This window comes from Manis javanica, chromosome 9 (assembly GCF_040802235.1).
Source record: "Manis javanica isolate MJ-LG chromosome 9, MJ_LKY, whole genome shotgun sequence".
NCBI lineage: Eukaryota > Metazoa > Chordata > Mammalia > Pholidota > Manidae > Manis > Manis javanica.
In genome coordinates, this window is record NC_133164.1 from 46116178 (window position 1) to 46138553 (window position 22376).

The 22376-nt window shown below is 31.6% G+C and overlaps 1 protein-coding gene across 3 annotated transcripts in view; it reads right to left on the minus strand.

Annotated features, from left to right (window-relative positions):
- The window catches only part of PCDH17 (protocadherin 17), a 92070-nt gene that overhangs the window by 54387 nt on the left and 15307 nt on the right, over positions 1–22376 (minus strand). For 2 of the 3 annotated variants that reach the window (XR_012121055.1, XM_037022954.2), the window contains exons 2-3: positions 3297–3355; positions 2991–3163 (exon numbers count right to left, since the gene is read on the minus strand). Coding sequence is in view for 2 of the 3 variants with exons in the window: in XM_037022954.2 (XP_036878849.1) it covers positions 2991–3163; positions 3297–3355 (232 nt within the window). In the remaining variant the exon portion in view is untranslated. The remainder of the gene's footprint in view (positions 1–2990; positions 3164–3296; positions 3356–22376) is intronic. The other variant, XM_037022955.2, reaches the window with a different exon arrangement.

The following is a 22376-nucleotide window of genomic DNA, read 5'->3' on the forward strand; positions in this document are numbered from 1 at the left end:
TAAGTGTGTATCAAATTAATTTGGTATTGCTTCTCACGACGCTTTTCAAATACTGAGTACACTGACCAAGACAAAGCCTGATTGCTTCTTCAAACATTTTAAAATTATTTCTGAAACCATTCATTATGTGAAGAGCATAAAGCACTGGTTAAGAGGGCAGGCTCTGAACACTTGTTATTTTACTTGTAATGCTGACTCTACTACTTGTAGCTACAGAACATTGAGAAAGTTTCTTAACGTCAATTAAGTGTGGGTGTAACAGTACTTACCAATATATAAATGCAATAAAAACTAAATAAGATATAAGTTTTAGGTACTGAATAATTCACTCAATGCCTATGAGCTATTTGGATGTTCTCCCTGAAGAACCTGTTGTACAGGTTAATAAATTTCCTATAAGTTCATTTTCTTATACGTAAGGTAAAAATGATAACTATTTTAGAGTTTTCAGGTTAAATAAGCTAATATTGAAATGCAGCTAGCACAGTTTATAATAAGCAGCAGGAACTCAATAAGTGCTAGTCTTCTCTGAATCTAGATAGGTAGGCAGATAGATATAAACATATACAGCAGAAAGAAGGAAGGAAGGAAGGGAAGGAGGGAGGAAGGAAGGAGGGAAAAGAGGAAGTAAAAGCAAGCAAGCTGTAAATGATGGAGAGAGAAAGATGGGAGGTAGATAAATAAGCAGGTAGATGACAGACAGAGGTAAATGAGATAGGTGAGAGAAGAGAGAAAGAGATCTCCCAGCTGTATGTGGTCACATACAGTTTTCTTAAAGGTAGACTCAGCTCCAAGTTGAATTTATTTTTGATGTTCTAGAAGAATTTAGCTTTCATTACATATTGAAAATATTTAATAGATATTTATAAAATAAATGAATTAATGAACACAGTCAATCAATGAAATTATGTTAGCTAATCTTTAAAAATCACATTTTAAAGTAGACATCAGTCTCTCTCCTATACAATTCATAGATTACCTAAGTGTGACTTTCAGTTTCATAATAACTTTCCTGTATTTATTAATAAGGATGTGTGACAACAACCTGCTCTACAGGAGATATTTCTATTGGTGTTCTCACTTTTAGACTAGCAATCATTTTATGTGTAATGTTAACTGAAATACATGCCAAATATACGTTCTTTTAAGAACAGTAGCCACCTTTCTAAGATACTAGTTTTTGATATCAAAGTTGGAAAAAAAAACCTTTTTAGTATAAATTACATTTTCAAACATAAATGAAACCACTTCCTTTTTCTAGAGGGATTTTTCTTCATTCCCATTAAATATATTGATTAGTTAGTGGATGAAAATGAATTAAAGAGTTAATATGAACAGCATATTAATTGCCTTTGATTAACAAAGTTTCTCAAAGAGATATGACAAGAAATATTTTGTCTTTACTTACTCCATGCAGCTTTACAAATAGCAGCCACTGAATCATCTATCAGTCACTTTATTACAGACATAGATGAGTCTATGTTAGACTATGTATTCACACATCAAGTTCCAATAACCTATTATTTTACAACGTGTCTCTAAGATTCATACAGTATTACATAGTCAAAACTAATCAAGACCATTTAAGTTACTTCAATGAAACATTCAAATTTGTAAGAACTGTGAATATTAATAAGTATTCAAATAGCTTTTGTTAAAAATAATTTAAAAAGCAACATTGCATTGTTACACAAAAAGTTACTATGGTATATCTGGCACATATTACTGGAAGGCTTTTTGGGAGGCCAATCTTACACAAATCCAGCATAATTATATTCAGTGCAGAAATATTAATAGGTATAGTGTACTGAATATATGTACTTCTGTATGGAATATATGTATGTTTGTGTGTTAATATGTTTGTATAGAAATTTCAGTGTGATTAGTGAAATTCTCATATTAGAATTACATCTGTTGATAGGTATGTAATAGGACAGACTGCACTATAGGCAAAAACTTAATTTCTATGAATCACCAATCAGTAAATGACTTAGAAAAAAAATAACTAGTTTAAGAGTAGTTTCCCATGGAAAATTGAAATAATATTAAAAATAGTTACATACTATTTACATTTTAAATGTAGTTTCTCATGTAAAAATTGAATATTAAAAGTAGTTATTTACTGTTTATATTTTGAAAACTAATATTAACTAATACAACATTCATTTTAATTCTGAGATCAATTTATACAACTGCTTGTTTTTTATAATCAGACATAAAAAACACATTCACAGTGTCTAAGTCTTATACAAGAGTAGCCCAAATCTCTTTAGATGAATCATTACCAAATATTCCATTATGTCTGAAATAATAAAAACATCACAGCTAATAAAAAGGCATATCAAATAAATTTAAGATAGACTTTTAGAAAAGATACATGTATTTTATACGAAGCATTTCTTTTTTCTATCAGGGTAAACAAGTTCATGCTTACTTGAGATTCATGAAAACTTAAATGTAAACCAGAGGAAGGAGCCAAAACTCTGGCTTAGCTATTATTTGACTCTTGAAAAACTACTTGGAAGCTAAAATTCTAACTAAATATAAACCAGTATTGCTACAAACTAATACAGTTCCAACCAAATTTTCATTTAATGTAAAAATGTTAAATTTACTAACATTAATACTGCAAATTAGGCAATTATAATTAGCCTATCTATCTAATATGTGCCATATTTTCCTTGTTAATACAATGCAAAATAGGAAAGGTTGGGAAATGTCTATAAAGGTAAGATCAATCTAGTAACTTTGGTCAAGTTCTCAGTTTAAGAAGTTTACAGACTAATGACTATCCATGGCCTTCCTTTTTCTGTGGCTATCAAGATACTGAACAGTTGCTTTTTGTTGGGGACAACTTCAGGATTTGTTGTTTCTTTTGATAAATTATCAATGGTCCATGCCAACTGTGATAAACTGCACCTCTAGTACTAATAGGTTTGTAACGACCGCTGAAGCTTTACACTGTGTAAGCATTGGAAGGCTTCACTCACCTTGTTCCAGTGGTTGGCTTTTAGTTGAAGTCGTTTTCATCTTGAGTGCCTCCCTAACAGACATGTCACAGCAGGAGCCTTTGTTAGTGTCTTGGTCACTGTCAGCCTGATCACTGTCCCCGTGCCCACTGTCTCTCAGGCTGGCTCTTTCTGGGTCCTTAAACGTGGAGCTACTGAAATACATATAAAGAAAAAGAAGAGAAAGTGTTGTCTCTACAAGTTTGAATCTGAAGTGTAGTCTCTTGCAAAGCAATTTTGACACGAATGCAAATGGGGAAGCTGAGAAAGTTACTTAACAGGCCTTACCTTTGAACAAACTGCTGCCTGCTGCCCATGTAATTGGGCTCTGCGGGAAAATTGTCTGTCTGTGAAAGAGAAGGAAAAAAATACGTATAGTTGTACACTGGACAAATCTCCTGCAGAGCAACAAGATTTCCTAGTGGAAAAATGATTAATAATTCAAAAATTCCCTTAATCTTCAGATTTGTACATTTTAATTAAATTGGAAATTGCTGACATGTAATTATGTACTCAGAACAATTAAATGATTCCGGTCCACAAATTACCTGTTAAAGTAAACAATGAGCCTGTCATAACTGGCATTCTCAGTTAGTACCAGGATGGATGACACTGTGTTGTTTCATTACTTAGATATTAAGATTGAATATTTGTGGGAGGAGTGGAAAAATGACCTAATTTCTTCATATTAAAAGTGTGAATTATTTAATATTACTCATTTTTAAACATAATTACATCATCTGCTGGGATTCTATGCCCTCCTTGACATAGTATCATTTAAAGTCATCCACTCCTCAATTAAGAGACACAGGGCCTTTCCTTCAAGTTTTTCCAATAATAAATAAAAAGCTTGACACATACAATTCATTCTCATCTACATCCCTACAATGGAAATTGAACTCAAACAATGCAATGGAAAGGGGTGTTACTTCCTGGTTATTAAACACAAAGTAAAATAAAAATAAAAAATAAGTGTTACTTAAGACATTGAGAGTAAAGACATTGAAAAACCAGGCTTGTTTTTGTGGTTGTTTTTACTGCTTCCAAACTGACGTGGAAGTCTGCCAAGAAGAACTGAATTCTCCTTGTATCATGGAACAGAGTCTTTTGGGAGAAAGAGACTAGATCTTTCATAGCTGTCCCTGTACTGTACATTCATACACGTTACTTCTGCTCGCAGCTGACTCAGCAACAAAGACACTCCTGTTTTCAGCATCACTTTATATCACACCATGTGCTCTGCAGCAGCGATGGGCTCATACAAGACCATCCAGCATGCAAGTATCCATGACACAGAAGCATGCAATTCATGAAGCAGAGGGCCCAAGGTAAGGCTTAATGTAGTGCAATATGTGCTTTCCTTATAAATAAGGCTAATTTAAACTAACAGTACTCTTTTTTTCTTCCCATGTACTAATGTCAATTATTTGGCTATTTGAACTATTACTGGAAAAAGAAATACATAGAATACTAAGAACTTAAAGTACTATCCAAATTTTACTGTCTGGTAGAAACTGGGGGAAAACCCCCACAAACTTCTTCATCTATAATTGTTTTTTGGTGTTCAAATCAACTTCATCAAAATAAATGCAAAAATAAAGGTACACAAGGTAGATTCTTTTCTCCAAACTCACTTTAACAGCAGTTGGTATGAGACATTTTTAATTAGCATGTTTTACTAGTTTCTAGGTTCTGTGAAGCTCCTTAGTTCTTGTTTCCATAATGACAAACTATCAATGTTTAAGGATACTATGATCTTCCAGTAAAAATAATAATGCAAACCAACACGAGAGGCAAAAATGTTTGCAAAGGAATTTTGCCAACTTTTAAATCTATGATTACTTAGAAACTCCATGTTATAACTTAATAAGACCCAGTCCATCTTTTGAATTTGGACAAAACATGTATCCAAACCATTATTGCTGTCAGTTAAAAGCTAAGTATGAGTATCTTAGAACACTTCAAAAAAAAAAAAAAACAACTGAATCCTGGTATTCAAGGGAGAATAAAATGTAAAATGAAAGTGGAAACTCTTGTTAGAAAATACAAGTGCTATTATAAGTAATCTTGTGATTTGAATGGCTTTAATTAGCCAGAGCCTCACAGGATGTGATCCCTATTCAGTTAGACACGGGAGACAAATTGGGGAAATGTTTCTTCCTTTATTCTAATAGGGTCCGTACCTAAAAATGTTTGCATGTATTAAAGTTCTAAGCACTCCTAATAAAGTAAGAGACTTACACTAGGAAATAAAATAGATTTTCCATTGAGTGAAGAGATGTTTTTGAATTATGTGTGTGTGTGTATCAGTGTTGGTAAACACTGGGCAATGGTATTGCTACCAAATACTGTTCTGATGAAAATAGGAAAACAAGTACAAGTTAGAAGAGAAGGGATGTTGGGAAGGAAATAAAGAGGAGAAAAATAAAAGCAGGGAGACAGGCAAGAGAAAAATAAAAATGTAAAAAAAGAAAAATGTTTATTATTGTAGAATTTCACAAAGTAACTTAGTAGCAGAGTATCAGAAGTTCACTAATGATGTCAGCATTCATCCATTAAAATTGGTAGGAATGTGAAAATTCTGTGTGTTTATAATTACCATAGTGAAATAGCCATTTGGCCTTTAACAAATAACTAATTCACTACAAAAACCACACTGGTTTTAATATAGAAAATAACATTTTCATTATCCACGCTCCAAGGGTGTCTGAAAACTCATTTAAAATAATCTGAATATAAAATAACTGTATTTGCACAGAAAAATTAAAAATAGACCCCCAAAACTGCCATATTATGACAGTATCATTTAATTTAGAAGTAAGGGGCTTTAAGATGTTTTCCAACATTGTACTCTAAAAACTGAGTTCTACCTTGTACATTTGTACTTCTTAACTTTTAAGTCTAGGAAGAAAGTAAAATTTGAGGTCTGACACTTGTAGCTTTTCAGGTCTCAGCAGAGTAATTAAATATGAATATTTACAACTTTGGAAAACTTTATCCTCTCCCATACAAACCAATCACTAGAATATTTCGCCTTCAAGCACAACCCAAAAGCAGTGACTTTTAACTATTAGTTTTAAAACGTGTAATTCATTATAAAAAATATGTACCCAGAATTGGTGGGTAGTTAGAGAAAAATTCTAAAGTAGACACTTTAAAAACTTCAGGACATAATGATCTTTATAATCTGTCTCTTTCAGAAGAAAAAGACAAAAGTTTTGGTGTTTTCTAAAGTTATTCTTTGCTTATAACAAAATATATCTGAACTGACTTATAAAATTGAGTATGCCCTAGTTTGATTTATTTCCTGTTACTTTGATGAAGATAAGAATTTATATATTCTTTACTTCCCTTTGTACAGACAACACAAAATTAGACAAGTAATCAAGTGATCAAAGTAGATAAAGCCTGCATACCTATAAATTGTTTCTCTGATTATACGCCATTATGCATTTCTCTACTAGTGTTCAGAAAATTGTAGTAAATTTATAAATGATACTCAAAATCATAATTTTTATCAGTAATAGTTAATAATAAACTATTGCTATGATACCATCTTCTACAACTTGCTCATCCTACTAGAACTCTGAAAACACAAACCGTGATTTGAAAAACAAGTGTCTCTGAGAAAAAAGAAGCTGAGACGTATATGCTGAAATTGAGAAATCTATTTGTGGAAACAGATTAATTTGATATTATCATTTACATGTACCTAAAGAAGTTGAATTCAAAATGGACAGTAAAATGAGTAAAAATATATGTTTTTTTACTTTTAAAGTAGTAAAAATAGAAAATTTAAAAACAGCAAGCATTTGACAAAATTCAGCACTGATTAATCATGAAATTCTCAGCAAAATAGGAATAGAAGGAAATTTTCTCAACTGTGTAAAGAGCATCTACCAAAAAAAAAAAAAAAAGGTAACGTCATACTTACTGGGAAAAGACTGAAAGTTTTCACCCTAGCTTTCACTACCTCTATTCTCCATTGAACTAAAAGTACTAATAAGTCCAATAAGTCAAAAAATTTATATAAAGGACATACAAATTGGAAAGGAAGGGAAAAATCTTTCATAATGTTATTGCATTCATAGATAATATTATTGTTTAGGCAAAAAAGAAGGAATCAAAACAAAAATAAAACTTCTTAGAACTAATAAATAAGTTAAACACGCTTGCCCCATTCAAGTTAATCATACAAAAATCAATCATATTTCTATATCCTAACAATGAACTATTAGAAAACAAAATTTCAAAAGCAATGTAACTGTAATAGTTCCCTATAAGTCAACTACTTAGCAAATAACTTTTTTAACATTTAGTCTGTGTGAATAAATATTACAAAAACTGATGAAGTAAATTAAGATTTAAGTAAATGGAGAGATACATTGTGCTTATGAACTGAAACACACAACATGGTAAAATGTCAATGCTTCTTAAAAAGTCTATACATGTAACATAGTAACATTCATATTCACAGAATGATTTTCTGTGGTTATAGACATGAGTACCCTAAAATTTGTAACAAAAGGTAAAGGAACTACAACAACCAAAATAATTTTGAAGAAAAATGAAGTTGAAAGAATCACACTACCTTATTTTTTAAGAGTTCTAAAGCTACACTATCAAGGCAGTGTAGTATTGTCGATGCAAAAGACACATAGATCAATGGGACAGAAGAAACTGTCCATAAGCAGCCTAGAGCAATACAACCAACTGATTTTTAACAAAATTGAAAAATGCAATTCAACAGATAATTCAATAGAAATGAACCTGGACCTACACCTCACACATTATTAAAGAAAAAAATAAACAATACTCAAAGTGGATCACAGATCTAAATATGAATGTAAAACTAAAAAACTTTAGAAGAAAACCTAGCAGAAAACCTTTGTGACCTCATATTAGGCAGAGTTCTTAGACATGATACCAAAAGTATGAACCGTAGAAAAAAGAGATGTAAATTGATCCAGTAATTTGTCATTTACCTTAAAGGAATGTAAACTACACTCACACAAAAACTTGTATATGACTGTTAGCTGGAGCTGTCTTTGACAAAATTGGAATCAGCTCAGGTATATTGCAACAGGGGAAAAGATAAACAGATTGTAGTAAATACATATAATGGAAAACTAGTTAAAAAAGAAAAAACAATTGATGCAAAAACTTGGTTGAATCTCAAAAGCACTTTGCTGAGTGGAAAAAAAAATTGTACACAGTATGACTCCATTTATAAGATTTCTCAAAAAACTAAAAATGATTATGACAGAGAACACATCAGAGGATGCCAGGGGTTAAAAACTGACTATAGAGATATAGCATGAGGATGCTTTTTTTAGGGTGACAGGACTGTGGGCATCCTGATTGTGGCAGTGGTTCCATGAAGCTAAAGATGAATAAAAACATATATAACTTTACACTAAAAAAATAAAAAAGGTTCATTTTACTGTATGTTAATAAAAGATAATTCCAAAATTATATCTAAAATGATCATTTGCAATCTGCATCTCATATACACTAAGGATCCTTTTGTCTCATAGAAAATTATAAAACTAAGTGTTACTTTATTAAATATCCTCAATAAAGAGTATTTCTGAACTCTGTAATTTAAAATTATACAACCAAGTTTCAAAACCTATGTAGAAATCCCATATTCACTTGGACAGACTATAAACGGATTCAGGATATACAGATCTATTTAGCTACACTAGCAAATCCAGCAATAGCTCTATAAGACAATCGCCTTAAATATGAATTATTTAGCTCAATTTTCATTTTCTTCAAATATGTTTTACTTGTGTGCAGTTTACCCAGCCATAAAATAAATACTTTAAAGATTTCAGACTGCATTTATTAGAAAGGCTAGCTTTTCCTTTCAATGCAGGAAACAGCAATATCATGAAGAACTAGGAACTGGTGAGTTTTTAAATTTAGATAACACCTCATAAAATTAATTTTATATTTGGAAGTAAATGCATAGAATCTTTGTAAAGACTAAGCACATTTAATATGAAATTATTAGCATCTAAGATATACCAAAGTATATGAAAAATATTGTCAAAATGATATTACAAATTTGGTGGTAAAATTGGTATAATGCTATCTAGAATGACTGGTTTTATATTTTATATAAGATAATATGTGAAAATTTCTTAGTTATATAGTACAATTCCTGCTATAACTTTAAATATTTTTAAATGCTACATGCAGCACTGTAATAATCATGAAATATTGATAACTAGATGAAAGTTTGGTAAATTTTAAAACAATCCTTGAGTTCCTAGAAAATGAGACCACTGTGGGATGAGAAAAATAAAGACCTCATCATTCTGAGTCTCAAATACCTAAAGAGTTTATAAGGAAAAATACAGAGTACTATTTTCTAAATGTATCCCTGCAAAAGGAAGAGAAAAATAAGTTGAGCATGAGAAAACTGGATTCTGTAGTTTTCCCATCATAGATGTTATATAAGTAAATGTTAGAATTCAGTCTGCGACTAATGCAATCTCTAGGTGATAAACACGTACACATTATCTTGGTGCTGATTTGCCTATATTATCTAGTATTTCCCCTTATAGAGGTCATGGCCAGTCAGGAAATTTCCTATGGTGAGAACATTTCGATAAACCAAACAGCTCTGGCATTTCCAGAATAGTTGCTGTGGAAACATGGGAGGCAGTGGTTTATAAAGTTCTGGCATTCTTGATATCCTTTTTGCCCTTCTATATTCATTTCTTTACCAAAGATCAGACTTTTGACTCAGTAGATACATTCATTCCACAATTAGCACAGACTATAGGCAGTATTAAAAAATCCAGCATTCAACAATGTAAAATTCACAACATCTGGAGATCCAATCGAGAGTTACAAGGCATGCAACAAACCAGGAAAATAAAACCCATTCCTAGGGAAAAAAAATCAATCAATAAAAACACACCTAGGCATAAAAAAGATGAAGGAGTTAACCAATAAGGAAGGACCTTTAAAGTCTATTAGAATGTTTAAAAATATGTTCAGGGATTTAAAACATTACCCTGAGAGTGACTGCCTCCTTAAATTTTGAGCTCTAAGTACCTCTGTTTGAGTCGCCTTAATCTTGGGGTTGAGGAAGAGAAATAGGTGATTAGAAGAAGGCCCAAATGGAACTTCTAAAAATGAAAACTACAATATTTGTAATTACCAATACACTGAATAGGACTGATGGCAGATTAGACACTGAGGAAGAAAAGCTGTTGCATTTTGCACCAGGTTCTAGAGCATTTTCCCCAGTATACCTATAAATGTGATATTATAAATAAAAATATAAAAATATATAAATACTAAATTTGTTCTTTGTGTTTATCTGTGTAAGCTTTCTATATTTGTGTCAACATTGTCTTTATAAACTTGTAATATACTGAAAAGTAAAGAAGGTTATGTCAGATGCAAAAAGGATCTCCCAAAAGCTGCAATACAAATATGAAGAAAACTTTAATTTTAGAGGCATTGATCTAGAATAGTAATTATTAAAGAAAAATGAAAGTATGTCTTTGGCTCTTGAAGTTATTAACAAGAACTTAATTCTCACAGAATAATTTGGGGTTGGATGTGTAGTTATGGTGTTAAATCATATCATAGCTTCAGTTAGGTTTAGATAATCCGTGTTTTCCTGATCTAGGGGCACATGGGAGAGGAATTTTGAAAATTCCTTTGAATTTTAGACAAAAGGTTGATTGCATATACTGAAGCCATTGGGTTGAAAACAAAACCAAACAAGTTGAATTTTCCCTTGATTCAAAGGCACTGCTTTTCACATTGATAACAAGCATTCTCTTTGCAGCAGACGGAACACAAGGGAGTGTTAAGAGGTGAATAATTCACTTTAAGCCTTTTCATACTGACATTGCTTCTGATAGCTTTGCCTTCTACAGAATATATGGTGTGGTTCTTTCTCCCTAGCTGAAGTAAGCAACACCGTTTTAAGCCACCACTTATAAAGTTACCTGACAGCACCTATGGCTTTGGAATTTTTAAAGTGCATGAGGAATGGCAATAACTGTATTTATCAGTGATTTTCAAAATAACACATTTTATACAAGTATAGTGTGGTAGATATTTGTGTTCTGTTACTAAAGGCATAATAAAAATATGAGAAATTCTTACCACACTTAGCAAAAAAAGAAAGCATTACTTTAAATTAAAAATGGGAGGAGAAGAACAGCCACTCCCTGTAAACAAGAATTTTAAGTCTACTGTTCAGTTACCATAACTTAGATGATTTTTTTGAGGTGAGACAGCAATACGTTAAAACCTCTTTGCAAATGTTAACTCTTTTATAAATGACACAGATAATGTTAATAACTTGTGTGCCACAATTTAATTATGTAATTTATGAATCTTAGAGAAAATCTTCTTTGACAAGAAGGAAAATTGAGGTAATGAAAAGACACAATGAATGCTATTTGTTATGTATAAAAGTACACAACATAGAGAATGCTGCACATTCTCTATGTATTTGCTGAAGCTGGAGGCCCATAGGCCACCGAGATGCCACTGAATGCTAGCTGTGCTTTCTCTCTGGCAATAGCTTAGTGTTATGCTGTGAGTGATGTTTTAGGGAAAAAATCCAAACTTACTTCAGAGTTGTTAACTTTAACATCTCCAATTAATCCATTCTCTCAGTGTGGTCAGGCTCTCCAAACCTATTCCAATACTCAGTCTTCCCTTTTTCTTCTGTGGTGATAATAGTGGGGAAAGGTTGGAATTCTTTCCTTTCCCATTTTTCTATTACCTTTCAGCCAGGTATTTTATCTTAGGAGGCTCCCCTGTGCTTTCCTCCTATTTTCCATCTCTATTAAGACTACTGAAGGATTTTCCCATTGAAGGGAATATCTAAAACTGGGTTCTTTGCAATTGGGCCTCCAAGACTAAGAACTCGAAGATATATATGTAGCCAATGAGAGTTCATTACACATTTCAACTTCTAGAATTCTCAATATATGATGAGAAAGAGAGAAAAGGGAGGGAGGCATTGATGACACATTATTTTACTTGCTGTCACAATGAATGCCAAGTCTTCAGTGAGATAGATTTTCTTAAAATCTTATTCTATTAATTTTAAAGGAACTAGCTAATAAGTAAAAGGAAACTTTTACAAATTGAATTATTTATACTCAAACCACTTTTTAGTCTAATTAACTTAGCTAATATGGGCATGTTTTAAAACTATACTACACTGAATCTAAAGGTATGTGTCATTATGTACATTCTGTACCAGAAAATTTGGAGTATTATTTTAGAGTCTACTAAACAGTAGTGTTGGTGTTTAGTGTTCATCCTTCTCAACTGCCCTAAGAGACACAGTAGTGTTCCTCTTTACATTTTTTGAAAAATAGAAATTACAGCTACCAGATTTTCATAGAGCCCATCATATGCCCAATTCATTGTATAACAGTTAACACTTGCCAGTGACTTTCAGGACCAGTCAGTTGCTGTTGCTGAAATGCTTTTAAATGTTATTGTTACATGTTAAGCAAAAATAGTACTACTGTGACTCCTACTAACAAGACTCTTTGAAAGTGTCTGAATTTTTACCTTTCTATACTTTTGTGTTAAATTATTTTAAGATGCTGAATGTTTTATATAACTCCAGTAACTAGATTTTTTCCTTTGGCCAAAAATATAAAATGGAAATAATGGCCACTTATTGCAAATATTCTAATGAATGCACTGGCTTAACTGTATGATTACTTACCATCATAACAGTCATTTAGATTATCAAAATAGGCACTTCTAAGCACTTACCTTTTAAAGTGCGAAAGAAATTTTATCTTTACATTTAGTTAATCATTATATAAATTCCCCAAAAACAAATAACTAATTTAAAAGGTGAACCAAACTATATGTTTATTATCCATTTTGTCAGTTTATTTTCTCACAGTACACTAAAATTAAAAACTTTATGAAAGCAATGACTTTGGTAAACACAATTCACCAGTTTTACTCCTCAAAATATTAAATTGTTAATCAGATAATACAGTCAATTATTATTTTGATAGTGGGTTACATTTTACAAATGAAAGAAAAAATGATCAACAAGGTCAGTTTCCTGTCTGATTTTGCATCAGCCTTTCAAGTCATCACCTCTATAGAGGCATTCCAATGCCTAACAGGAGACAAAGACAGAAGGAATTCAAGGTGAAATTGAATGATTCAACACCTTTCTAATTTTTTCCTTCCTCTAACTCTTAATCATATAGAGAATCCTTTAACTCCTTATAATTATAAGCAACAGTTCAGCCAACCAGCTAAACAAGCCATATATTTTATAATAATTAGTAAATATTTTGGGGGGATTTTGAAGTCCCCAACCTTCTGCATGGGTTTTAAAGATAATTTACTAGCCCTTATTTGAAAAAATTAAATAAAAATGTAAATTTCCAAAAAATTTACCTATTGGATTTGAAGTTCTGTTTTGAAAATGAAAGAATAATTTGAGAATGCAATTATGGAAATTAGGAGATAATATACAAGGAATTTGGAAGACCTGCCCTCAGAAATGACTATCACAAAGGAAAAGGTATTCCTAAATTAGAGGAAAATATTAATTATTAATCAAATGTATGAGTATAAGATAACTAGGATATTTATCACTTTCCCTCTGAAATACAAGACTAAGTATCACATTTAAAATGTATGACTCAATGGAAATAGTCTATTTTAGGTTGGCATTCATACCTGAAATTAAAATAAAGCTAAGTGTCTTTACTAATGTTAACATATTTTTAATTAAACATTAGGCACAAAATGAAATATCTGTACTCTTTATCAGACTGTCACTTAATACTTAATTCAAGTATCCCCAGCTCTTTCTTTGAAGACTTTAATTCTAAGAATTTTTCTCCTGAAAAGCAATCTTACCTAGATAATCACTCATGAGACAATAGGCCGGCATTCTTCCATATTAAGTTTTGAAATAACAACCATTTTGATTTTATTTGAAACTGTTTGTGATCTACAAGATGTAGTTTTTTTTTACAAACATACAAATGGGAAAAAAACTAAGAGACATTGTTCACAGTAATGCCTTACAAAAGTAGATGGTGAACTGCCCTACTTTTGAAAATCAAATGTTACTGGAACTCAGCCGTGCCCTTTAAATTTATGTGTTGCTACCACTGCTTTCGTGCTTCAGTGGCAGAGTTGAATAGTTGTGACAGAGACCTGATGGCCCATAAACCCTAAAATATTTACTATTTTGACCTTAATAGAAAAAGTTGCAGGCTCCTGGCTTAGAAAGAACAAGTCAAAGTTGTTAGCCATAAAATTAAAATTTCTACTCTATTCACTCCTGTAGATAAAATACTAATGAGGCATTGTCACATATGCATTATACTTAATTAGGTCACAGTTTAGGAAAAATCACAAGTAATTTTCATCCTTTGTAGGACACTGACTTCCTTCCCAGAGTATGCATTTAGAAAGTGTCTGACTGAAAAACTGTTCATATTCTTTAAGTGGATTTCAGTGTTAGGTGATTTGTAGCATGTTTATGTTCAATTCCAAACTACTTAAAACTGTGGAAATAGTGCCATCATGGGAACACCTGAAAACAAAATGCACTTAGATGAAGCTTCCTGAAGTGTATCACAAGTTCTCCAGAGTGTACTTAGAGTGGAAGTAAGGAACCTGTTCTTTCCCAGTGAAAAGAACTCTTCAGCTCCTGGTCCTTTGTCTCCTGGGCTTTCTTATATATTTTACATTTCATCATTGTTTTTCAATTGTTTCCTTTTAACCTCACCAGCTGGCACCACTATAATTATTTCTATTGTATAGATGAAGAAACTGAGGCCTGTGGAATTAATGAAAGGCTAGCTGGAGGTCCCAATATAAGTAATATCAACAAGCTTCTTTTGACTCAAAATTTTGCACTCTTTCAAATAAAAAAGCTTGCAAGTACCATATTGACACATCTTGCTTTGATGTGTGTACTATGATTTGCTTTCTATTCTATTCTATTCTATTCTATTCTATTCTATTCTATTCTATTCTATTCTATTCTATTCTATTCTATTCTATTCTATTCCATTTACCATTGTCTGCTGTTAGATCATTTTCATTCTAATAATGCTTGCTCATCAATGTTCTAATACCAGATCACACCACCTTGAATGGCTGTGTTCCTTTAACTGTTCAGCTCTGAATCAGATAAAACACAAATTAAAAGGAATGAGGTCTACTGGAATATTAGAATCAAAGATCAAAGTCAGTTGAATGATCAAATCTAAGAATCCCAGGCTACTTCTGGAATCTCCCAAATTTGGAATTATTTGTGCTACATTAGAGCCAACCTACAGAAACTCTTGAAACTTCCACTAGTTTCCCATTTGAAAGAATTGCTAATTCCCATTAGCAATGAGTTGTACAGTAAGTTTTTGATGCTTACTGCATAGAAACCTTACAGAATTCCCTTCCAAACTGACCTGCAGTCTAGGCATGAAGTTGCAGTACTTCACGGGAGCAATTATTCATGTTATAAGATATTCTCATACTCCATCGATACCTCAACAGAATGCATATAAAACAGGATATCCCAAATGTTATAAGAGAAAAAAAATCCCAAATGCTGAGTCAAATGGCATTCGTTCTCTATTCCTAGCTAGCTGTTTATACGTGGGTAACATTTCTGTGCTTCACTTTTCCCACATGAAACGAAGTGTAAATGAAATCAGAAGCTATCATATGTCTCTAAGTTTCTAGTATTCATTGCCCTACAACCGTTCTTCTGTGGAAACGCCTCTTCAGTTTCCATCTGGTATGAGTTTTTCTCACTACAAGGTCTTCCTGCATAAAGAGTGTAGTTCCTAAGGAAGACTTACTAATATCTTTCCACTTCAGAGTCTGATAGTTTAGGAAGTTCAAGATTATCTGGAAACCAACTTTTGCAAGATAAATCTATCAAAAATTTGGCACTTTTAAAAATATCCATTTAACATTAAAACAAAAGTGATCAATCCTGGTTTAGAGAGGTGAAAGTGGAAATTTGCAATAAAATTAATAAGCACTCCAGTAAAATTATTCTTTATAATCATAAGTACTGTGGAATAAAATTGTACTTTTGTACAATTGGTCACATTTAGGTTAACTGAAATGTTGTTTTTATAAAGAATCTGTGCATATCAGTACCCCAACATTGGCTAACTGCTTCAGAATGTTTTATGTCATTTGCTGTTAACAACAATAATGATACATGTTAATATTTATTCAGCATTTGGTACCGATCATATTCTTTATATGCATAATCATATTTCATCTTTAGTTCTTATGACAGCCCTGTGAGTAGCAAACACTATCACACCAGATAAGACAGAAAAAAAAATTAAGCAACTTTCTTGGGACTGATAAACCTAATTTTTTAAAAAAATCAAGGACCTTGAGAATAGAATCTAAGTATAAAGAATCTGTCAATAGGAGAGTAACTGATGAGCAAATTACAATTTATTCATTAATGGGTCCGGAATCACACTCTTGTTAAGACAGTGAGAAACTACATCATTGACATGGAACAATGTCCATGATATATTCAATAATTAAGCAAAACTAGCTTACTATATTATGTTTAGTATATACCACTTTGTGTAAAAATTCTAGTGTGTGTGCATGTATGTGTGTGCACATAGGAGGTGGGAAAACATTTGGGCTCACAATCCCTTATTCAAAACCCCAGACATGTTTGTAATCCCTAACTCTTTCATATTTCAGAATACTTTAGTGTATATATCATGTATTATCCATCCCAGCAGGGACTGGTACAAGATCTCAAACATATTAATATTTCTTTAATAAAAAACGTTAATATTAACACTAAGTGAAACAAAGAAAATAAAAAGTAACCTTGAATCAGTTGAGGTCTGCGTCCTTTGGATTTTTTAGTTAGTGAAGGGATTGCGGCTAGGAACGGAAGGTTAGCAACAGCTATCTCTGAGTACTAAATTATTAGTAATTACAACTTTTTAAATGCAACTTTATTTTCAGTCCACAAGTATGCAATGTTACTGCACACAAGGAGCTGTTTTTTAGGTATGTTTTTAAGTCAAATTTTTGCAGTAAGAATTCCTCTTAAAATGAGGGAAAAATATAGTTTTCTAATTTTGAAAAAAAATGAAAAGGAAGGAGACTCAAAGAAACATATACTGGAAAAAACTTGAAATTATTTTAATGCGAACAGCTTAAAATTATTTTAATGAAATTATTTTTGTACATTATGGTTTTATAACAGTTGTTTTTCCTAAGAATAAAGTCTCTTGTTGTAGGGAAACTACTGACTTGCTAAAAGTCAAACAGAAAAGCAGTCAAATGTAGCCAATTCTACAAATTCCCAGTTCAATGTTAAAAGTAAAGAAATTCAACAGGTACTAGATAATTGGTAAATGAAATTCAGCTACAGAGGTCTAGAGGCATAGTCTTAGTGAAGTAGCTTCCTCTCTGGAATATCTGTCATGGGACAAAATAAAAATAAATAAAAAACTAAAATCAAGGGTCCAAAACCTCATATATTTACATCTCAATTCTCCTGGAAGAACTCTTCTTTTATAAATTACCTAATTCTATGTTTTTTCAAGACATATTATGTCTCCTTTTTATTGGTGCATTAGAAACACTTTTGAGTAAATATAAGAACCCAGTAGACAAATTTCCCCAAAAAGAAGTGAAACAGCAGAACAATTATTCTTTGTTGATACCCTACTTTCTCCTTCCTTCTTTTCCAAACAGGGAATCAAGTTGTCATGCAGAGTTTGAGAAACAGGTTTTTCCTTTTTCTGAAAGAGGGTGAGTTTCCTTAAGCAGAGTTAGGTAGTTTATAAAAGCTACACACTTAATATTAAAAAGACAAAGTATAAAACTCTTCCCTTAGCCTAATTTGATTTAAGGATCCTGATACCCTTTATCTAGAGAGGCAGAGCATCACAAATATGAAATGGTGCACAGAGCATAAATAGCTCAAGCTGGAAGCATAACAATAAATTCTATGTCTATTATTGCAGAACCAATAAATAAGCATAATGAAAACTATGACACATTATTACATTACTCTGTATTGCCTCTATTCATTAAAAAAATAGATGAGTGCATTTAAAATAATTTCACACGTCAAATGACAGTAAGTCTTGCAATTGAGATGATGCTGAAAGAAATATTTGTAAAGGACAGATGCATGATCTTACATGGCTTATGTTAAGATTATGACAGAAGTACAAGGAATCAGAAATAACTACTTCATACCAAAACGGTAGTAGAATTGTGTCCAACATATTTACATCATTCACCTGCATCATGTGTTCTGACGTTATGACATCAATAAAAAATAAATAAAAAATCTTTAGAAGAAAATTCCCTGTCAATTGGCCCTTAAATGGATTCTACTTTTTCAGTTTTCCTATTGATTTAATATACTAGATTATATTAACAGCACTGGCTTGTAAATAAGGAAGATCTGATTCCTAATAATGGAGATATGCTGCCAAAATAATCAGCTTCATAGTTAACAAGTTTCCAAGTATTTGGAAAAGCTGTGAAATGGGATTATAAGGTTAAGCTGTGTACATGTGGCTCATCACTATATAAATATTCAGAAATTTGATCTCACATACTGAAGAAACACCTGTCTAATCATGACTCTTTCCCAAGTTACATGAACTTCAGAGAGCAGAGCAGTACACAACTGCTGACATGAAATCATGATCAAGTCACATAATGTACTTCTTGTGGTAGGTATATAATTAATCATATATCACCCTTTTAAGTGAAGACATAAGAAATATTTTAGGAAGGTTCTGTGGTTTCACAGGGCTGCATATATTTTTGAAATTCAGGATAACCACCTGAAATACTAAATACCGCTTTTTTTCCTTTTGTCATAGTGTACAGTTTTAGTGTAACTGGATTCTGTAAGTATAAATGTAATGTGGACCCAGAGAATAACTGAGAGGTAGGAGTTATTGCATAAAATAACAGTGAGAAGTTTAGTAGTCCCTCTAGTTAATCGAAACCTTAATGAATTTGAACATTAGTTAAGTTACCTTTAACTAGATCCAGGATTAAATAACTACAATGAAACTTTGTCAAATAGACAACAGGTCATTAGCCTGATTTTATTTTTTCAAAATTTGTTCAAAAGTAATTGGGTTAAAAATGTACTGAATATGGCTCTGATCACATTAATTTCAAATGTCCAACTGCAAAACATAGATTTTGAAAGTATGTTCTAAAATAGCTGCTGAAGGTCAATGTATCAAATTTCCGATTATATTTCTTGGGAGCAGATGGATGCAATGAAACCTAATGATTGCATTTTAAATGCTTTCATGCACCTTTTATCTGTTTCCCAACATGTTGATTCTACCTTAATGCTCTAACAAGATAATAGGTTTACTACAATTAACCAACTGAAATGATATCTCCATTTTCCAATTATTTATATCATATTACCTGGGGTTATTGAATCAGAGCTCCTTTCCATCTCCCACCCCTCCTGCCTTTCCATCCCCATCCTACATTTACACCAAACAACACCCCAACTACATTATTAAATAACAGATAAGTCCTTGGAGATTTGATTTCTCTAGTTAAATGAGGAGTATTTAAAATAAAGCTCAAGTTCTCCAAGGCTCAATGGGAAGTTTTAAATGAAAATAATATTAAGGAATTTGTTGATGAAGTTTAACTGTAATTCCCTTTCTTTATGTTATGAACTGATACATCATCTCTATCTCTGATCTGTGTAGGTACAAACATATAAAGAATGTTTATCAAGAGATAAAAAAATTAAACATTCTATTTTCAGAAGTAGGAGATGGAAGATCTTATCTCTATTACATCTCAATAGAGCACACTCTTGCCTGAGGAACAAAAAGAGGGACTCATAAAGAAAGGTTTATTTTATTGATTTTATGTAAAAGAAAATCAAATTTTCATCTCCTAAAATATATACTCAAGTCTAGATTAAAGGAAATCCAAGAAACTGTTTTGCTAATAAACTAAAGATTTTCGTTTCTTAATGTATTTTAATAATGCTAAACATAATATTATTCAATCCAACTCATCTTTAAATATGACCCACCTCTATATAGCTCCACTTCGCAAAATCAGCTGTATAATTTTCAGGTCCAAATGTACATATAGTTAAACATTAATCTGGTGATAAATACCACCATGGTCTCATCTATCTATATTTGTGAATTAAGAAAAATTCGATTACATGTAAATGTACATGTTCCTTAAGATATCCCTGTAAAAATATATTCTCTGAATTGATTATTCAGAGAAGAGACCAGATGGCAAGGATAAGAGGAAAAGAATTAGGACAGTCAGTATAAGACATAAATAATTACTTTCCTTTTGCTTCATTCAAATTGTGTGTTCTGATGATGTTTTTCAAATGTTTAAACAACTTTTTTAAGTATTTAGACAAATGACATGTGTTTTTAGGTTATATAGTTTTATGTTAAGACCAACATAAATTCATGAAAATTGGTACATTTGCAAAGCATTCACATATCTACACATTGTAAGTCACATTTCCAGCAAATTTCTAAGCTGTATTTTAGAAGGCACTATGTATGATAGTTCAAGAAAAAGCCTATTCAGAGAAATGAGTAAAATTTAGACAGATTACAGAGTATTACTAGTCCAGCTTCTGATACACTGAGGGAGTGAGTGTCTGCTCCCAGTACTCAGGCATCTTGCAGTGACGCACAGCTGAGACCTAGCCTGGCAGCCAGTCTGCAAAGAGCAGCTCCAATTGCTTATGTGCCTTCTCCAAATGCTAACTATTCCAGGGTGTATTTACAGATGGTCTTGAACTACAGTATTTAGATAATTTTGAATATAAATGCTACCATTGACAACGGTATTTGTGGGCTAATCTTATACAGAACTTAAACACTAAATACTAGGTGAAACATTAAAATACTAGTTCAATCTTTCAGAGTCTTTCTCTTGTTTTTCAATGTCAATTAACAATGAATTATAAACTTCTTAAATTTACATTTCTATCTCTTATTATTTTTTCCTTCATTTTATATCCTAGCTACTCAGGCAAGTGGGATTAATTAAATATTTAACACAGTTTGAAAGCACATTCAGCTTGAAGCCTTTACTCTATCAAAGCTCCTTATTCTTTGATATGGATTTTAAAATTAAGAGCTAAAATTCAGATAAATGGTAATTAAGTAGTAAATTATTTCAATTCAGAGATTTAAAATTATTTCATTATTAATTAATTAATTTATTATTATGGATTGAAGGAATCTGACAGTTGTGAGTGTATTTTAAATAACAATACTGAAATGGCCATCATACTGTTTATAGGAATGCTTAGCTTTATTTCCTCAATCTGTCCAGGAAAGTCTTAATATCATCTACACAAGCCAGATTCTAAAATTCTGAGGAAAAAATGTTTAAGTTGGGTTATATTATTATATACACTTAATAATTACCTTCTATGATTTTTTTTGCCATTATCAAATGGCAAACGGTTGGTAACAAGGTGATTAAATCATAAAATTATACCTCAAGGAATATAAATAAATGTAATCTCAAAATTACCATTATAGTTACCTATAATTGCATTAAGACATATAGAAAATAAGTAAAACATTTTATGGAAAGTCTTCACAAATATAACTACCTTAAAATTAATTAAAATATAGAAAAAACTATTATATTAATTTCTTAATAGCTTGCCAGAGTTGTGAGATCCTTAAAATCTTAAGAAATAGGCATAATATCTTAATTGCACAGTTTCAATACTTTCTAAACCATACCAAGGAATAGGACAAAAGATGAAAGACATGCTCATATCAACACTATTTTCTCTTGATATACTATATATATATTTATGTGTTTATACACACACACACACACACACATAAACAATTCTGTGAAAACCTGATGTGCATAATGGTGAACTTTGATCATTTGGTTTCATTTCTGTGAACTTGCAACATATCAATAGAATTGTATAGAAATTTTCATTTTAGTCACTAAAAAGGAAGCAATTATAAATAAAAATTGTCAAAATAATCCACTTTCAAATAATTATTTACCAGAAGGTCATTATTTCAGCATGTTTTATAAATAATATATTAGACTTTGGCCTTAGTGATGCCTAGATTTTGATCTAAGTTCAGCTAATATCTGATCAGTAATCATAGGAAATTACAAAGAATTCATGTTTTTTTTAGGTGGCTACTATGTACTAGAAATCATGCTAGGGTATCTTAACTGCAATGAAAAACAAAATGGATATTGTATCTGTCCTCAAGCATTCTGCTACCTAAACTGCTTTGTGATAAATTAATTATACTAATAAAGATTTACAAAAATGATCCA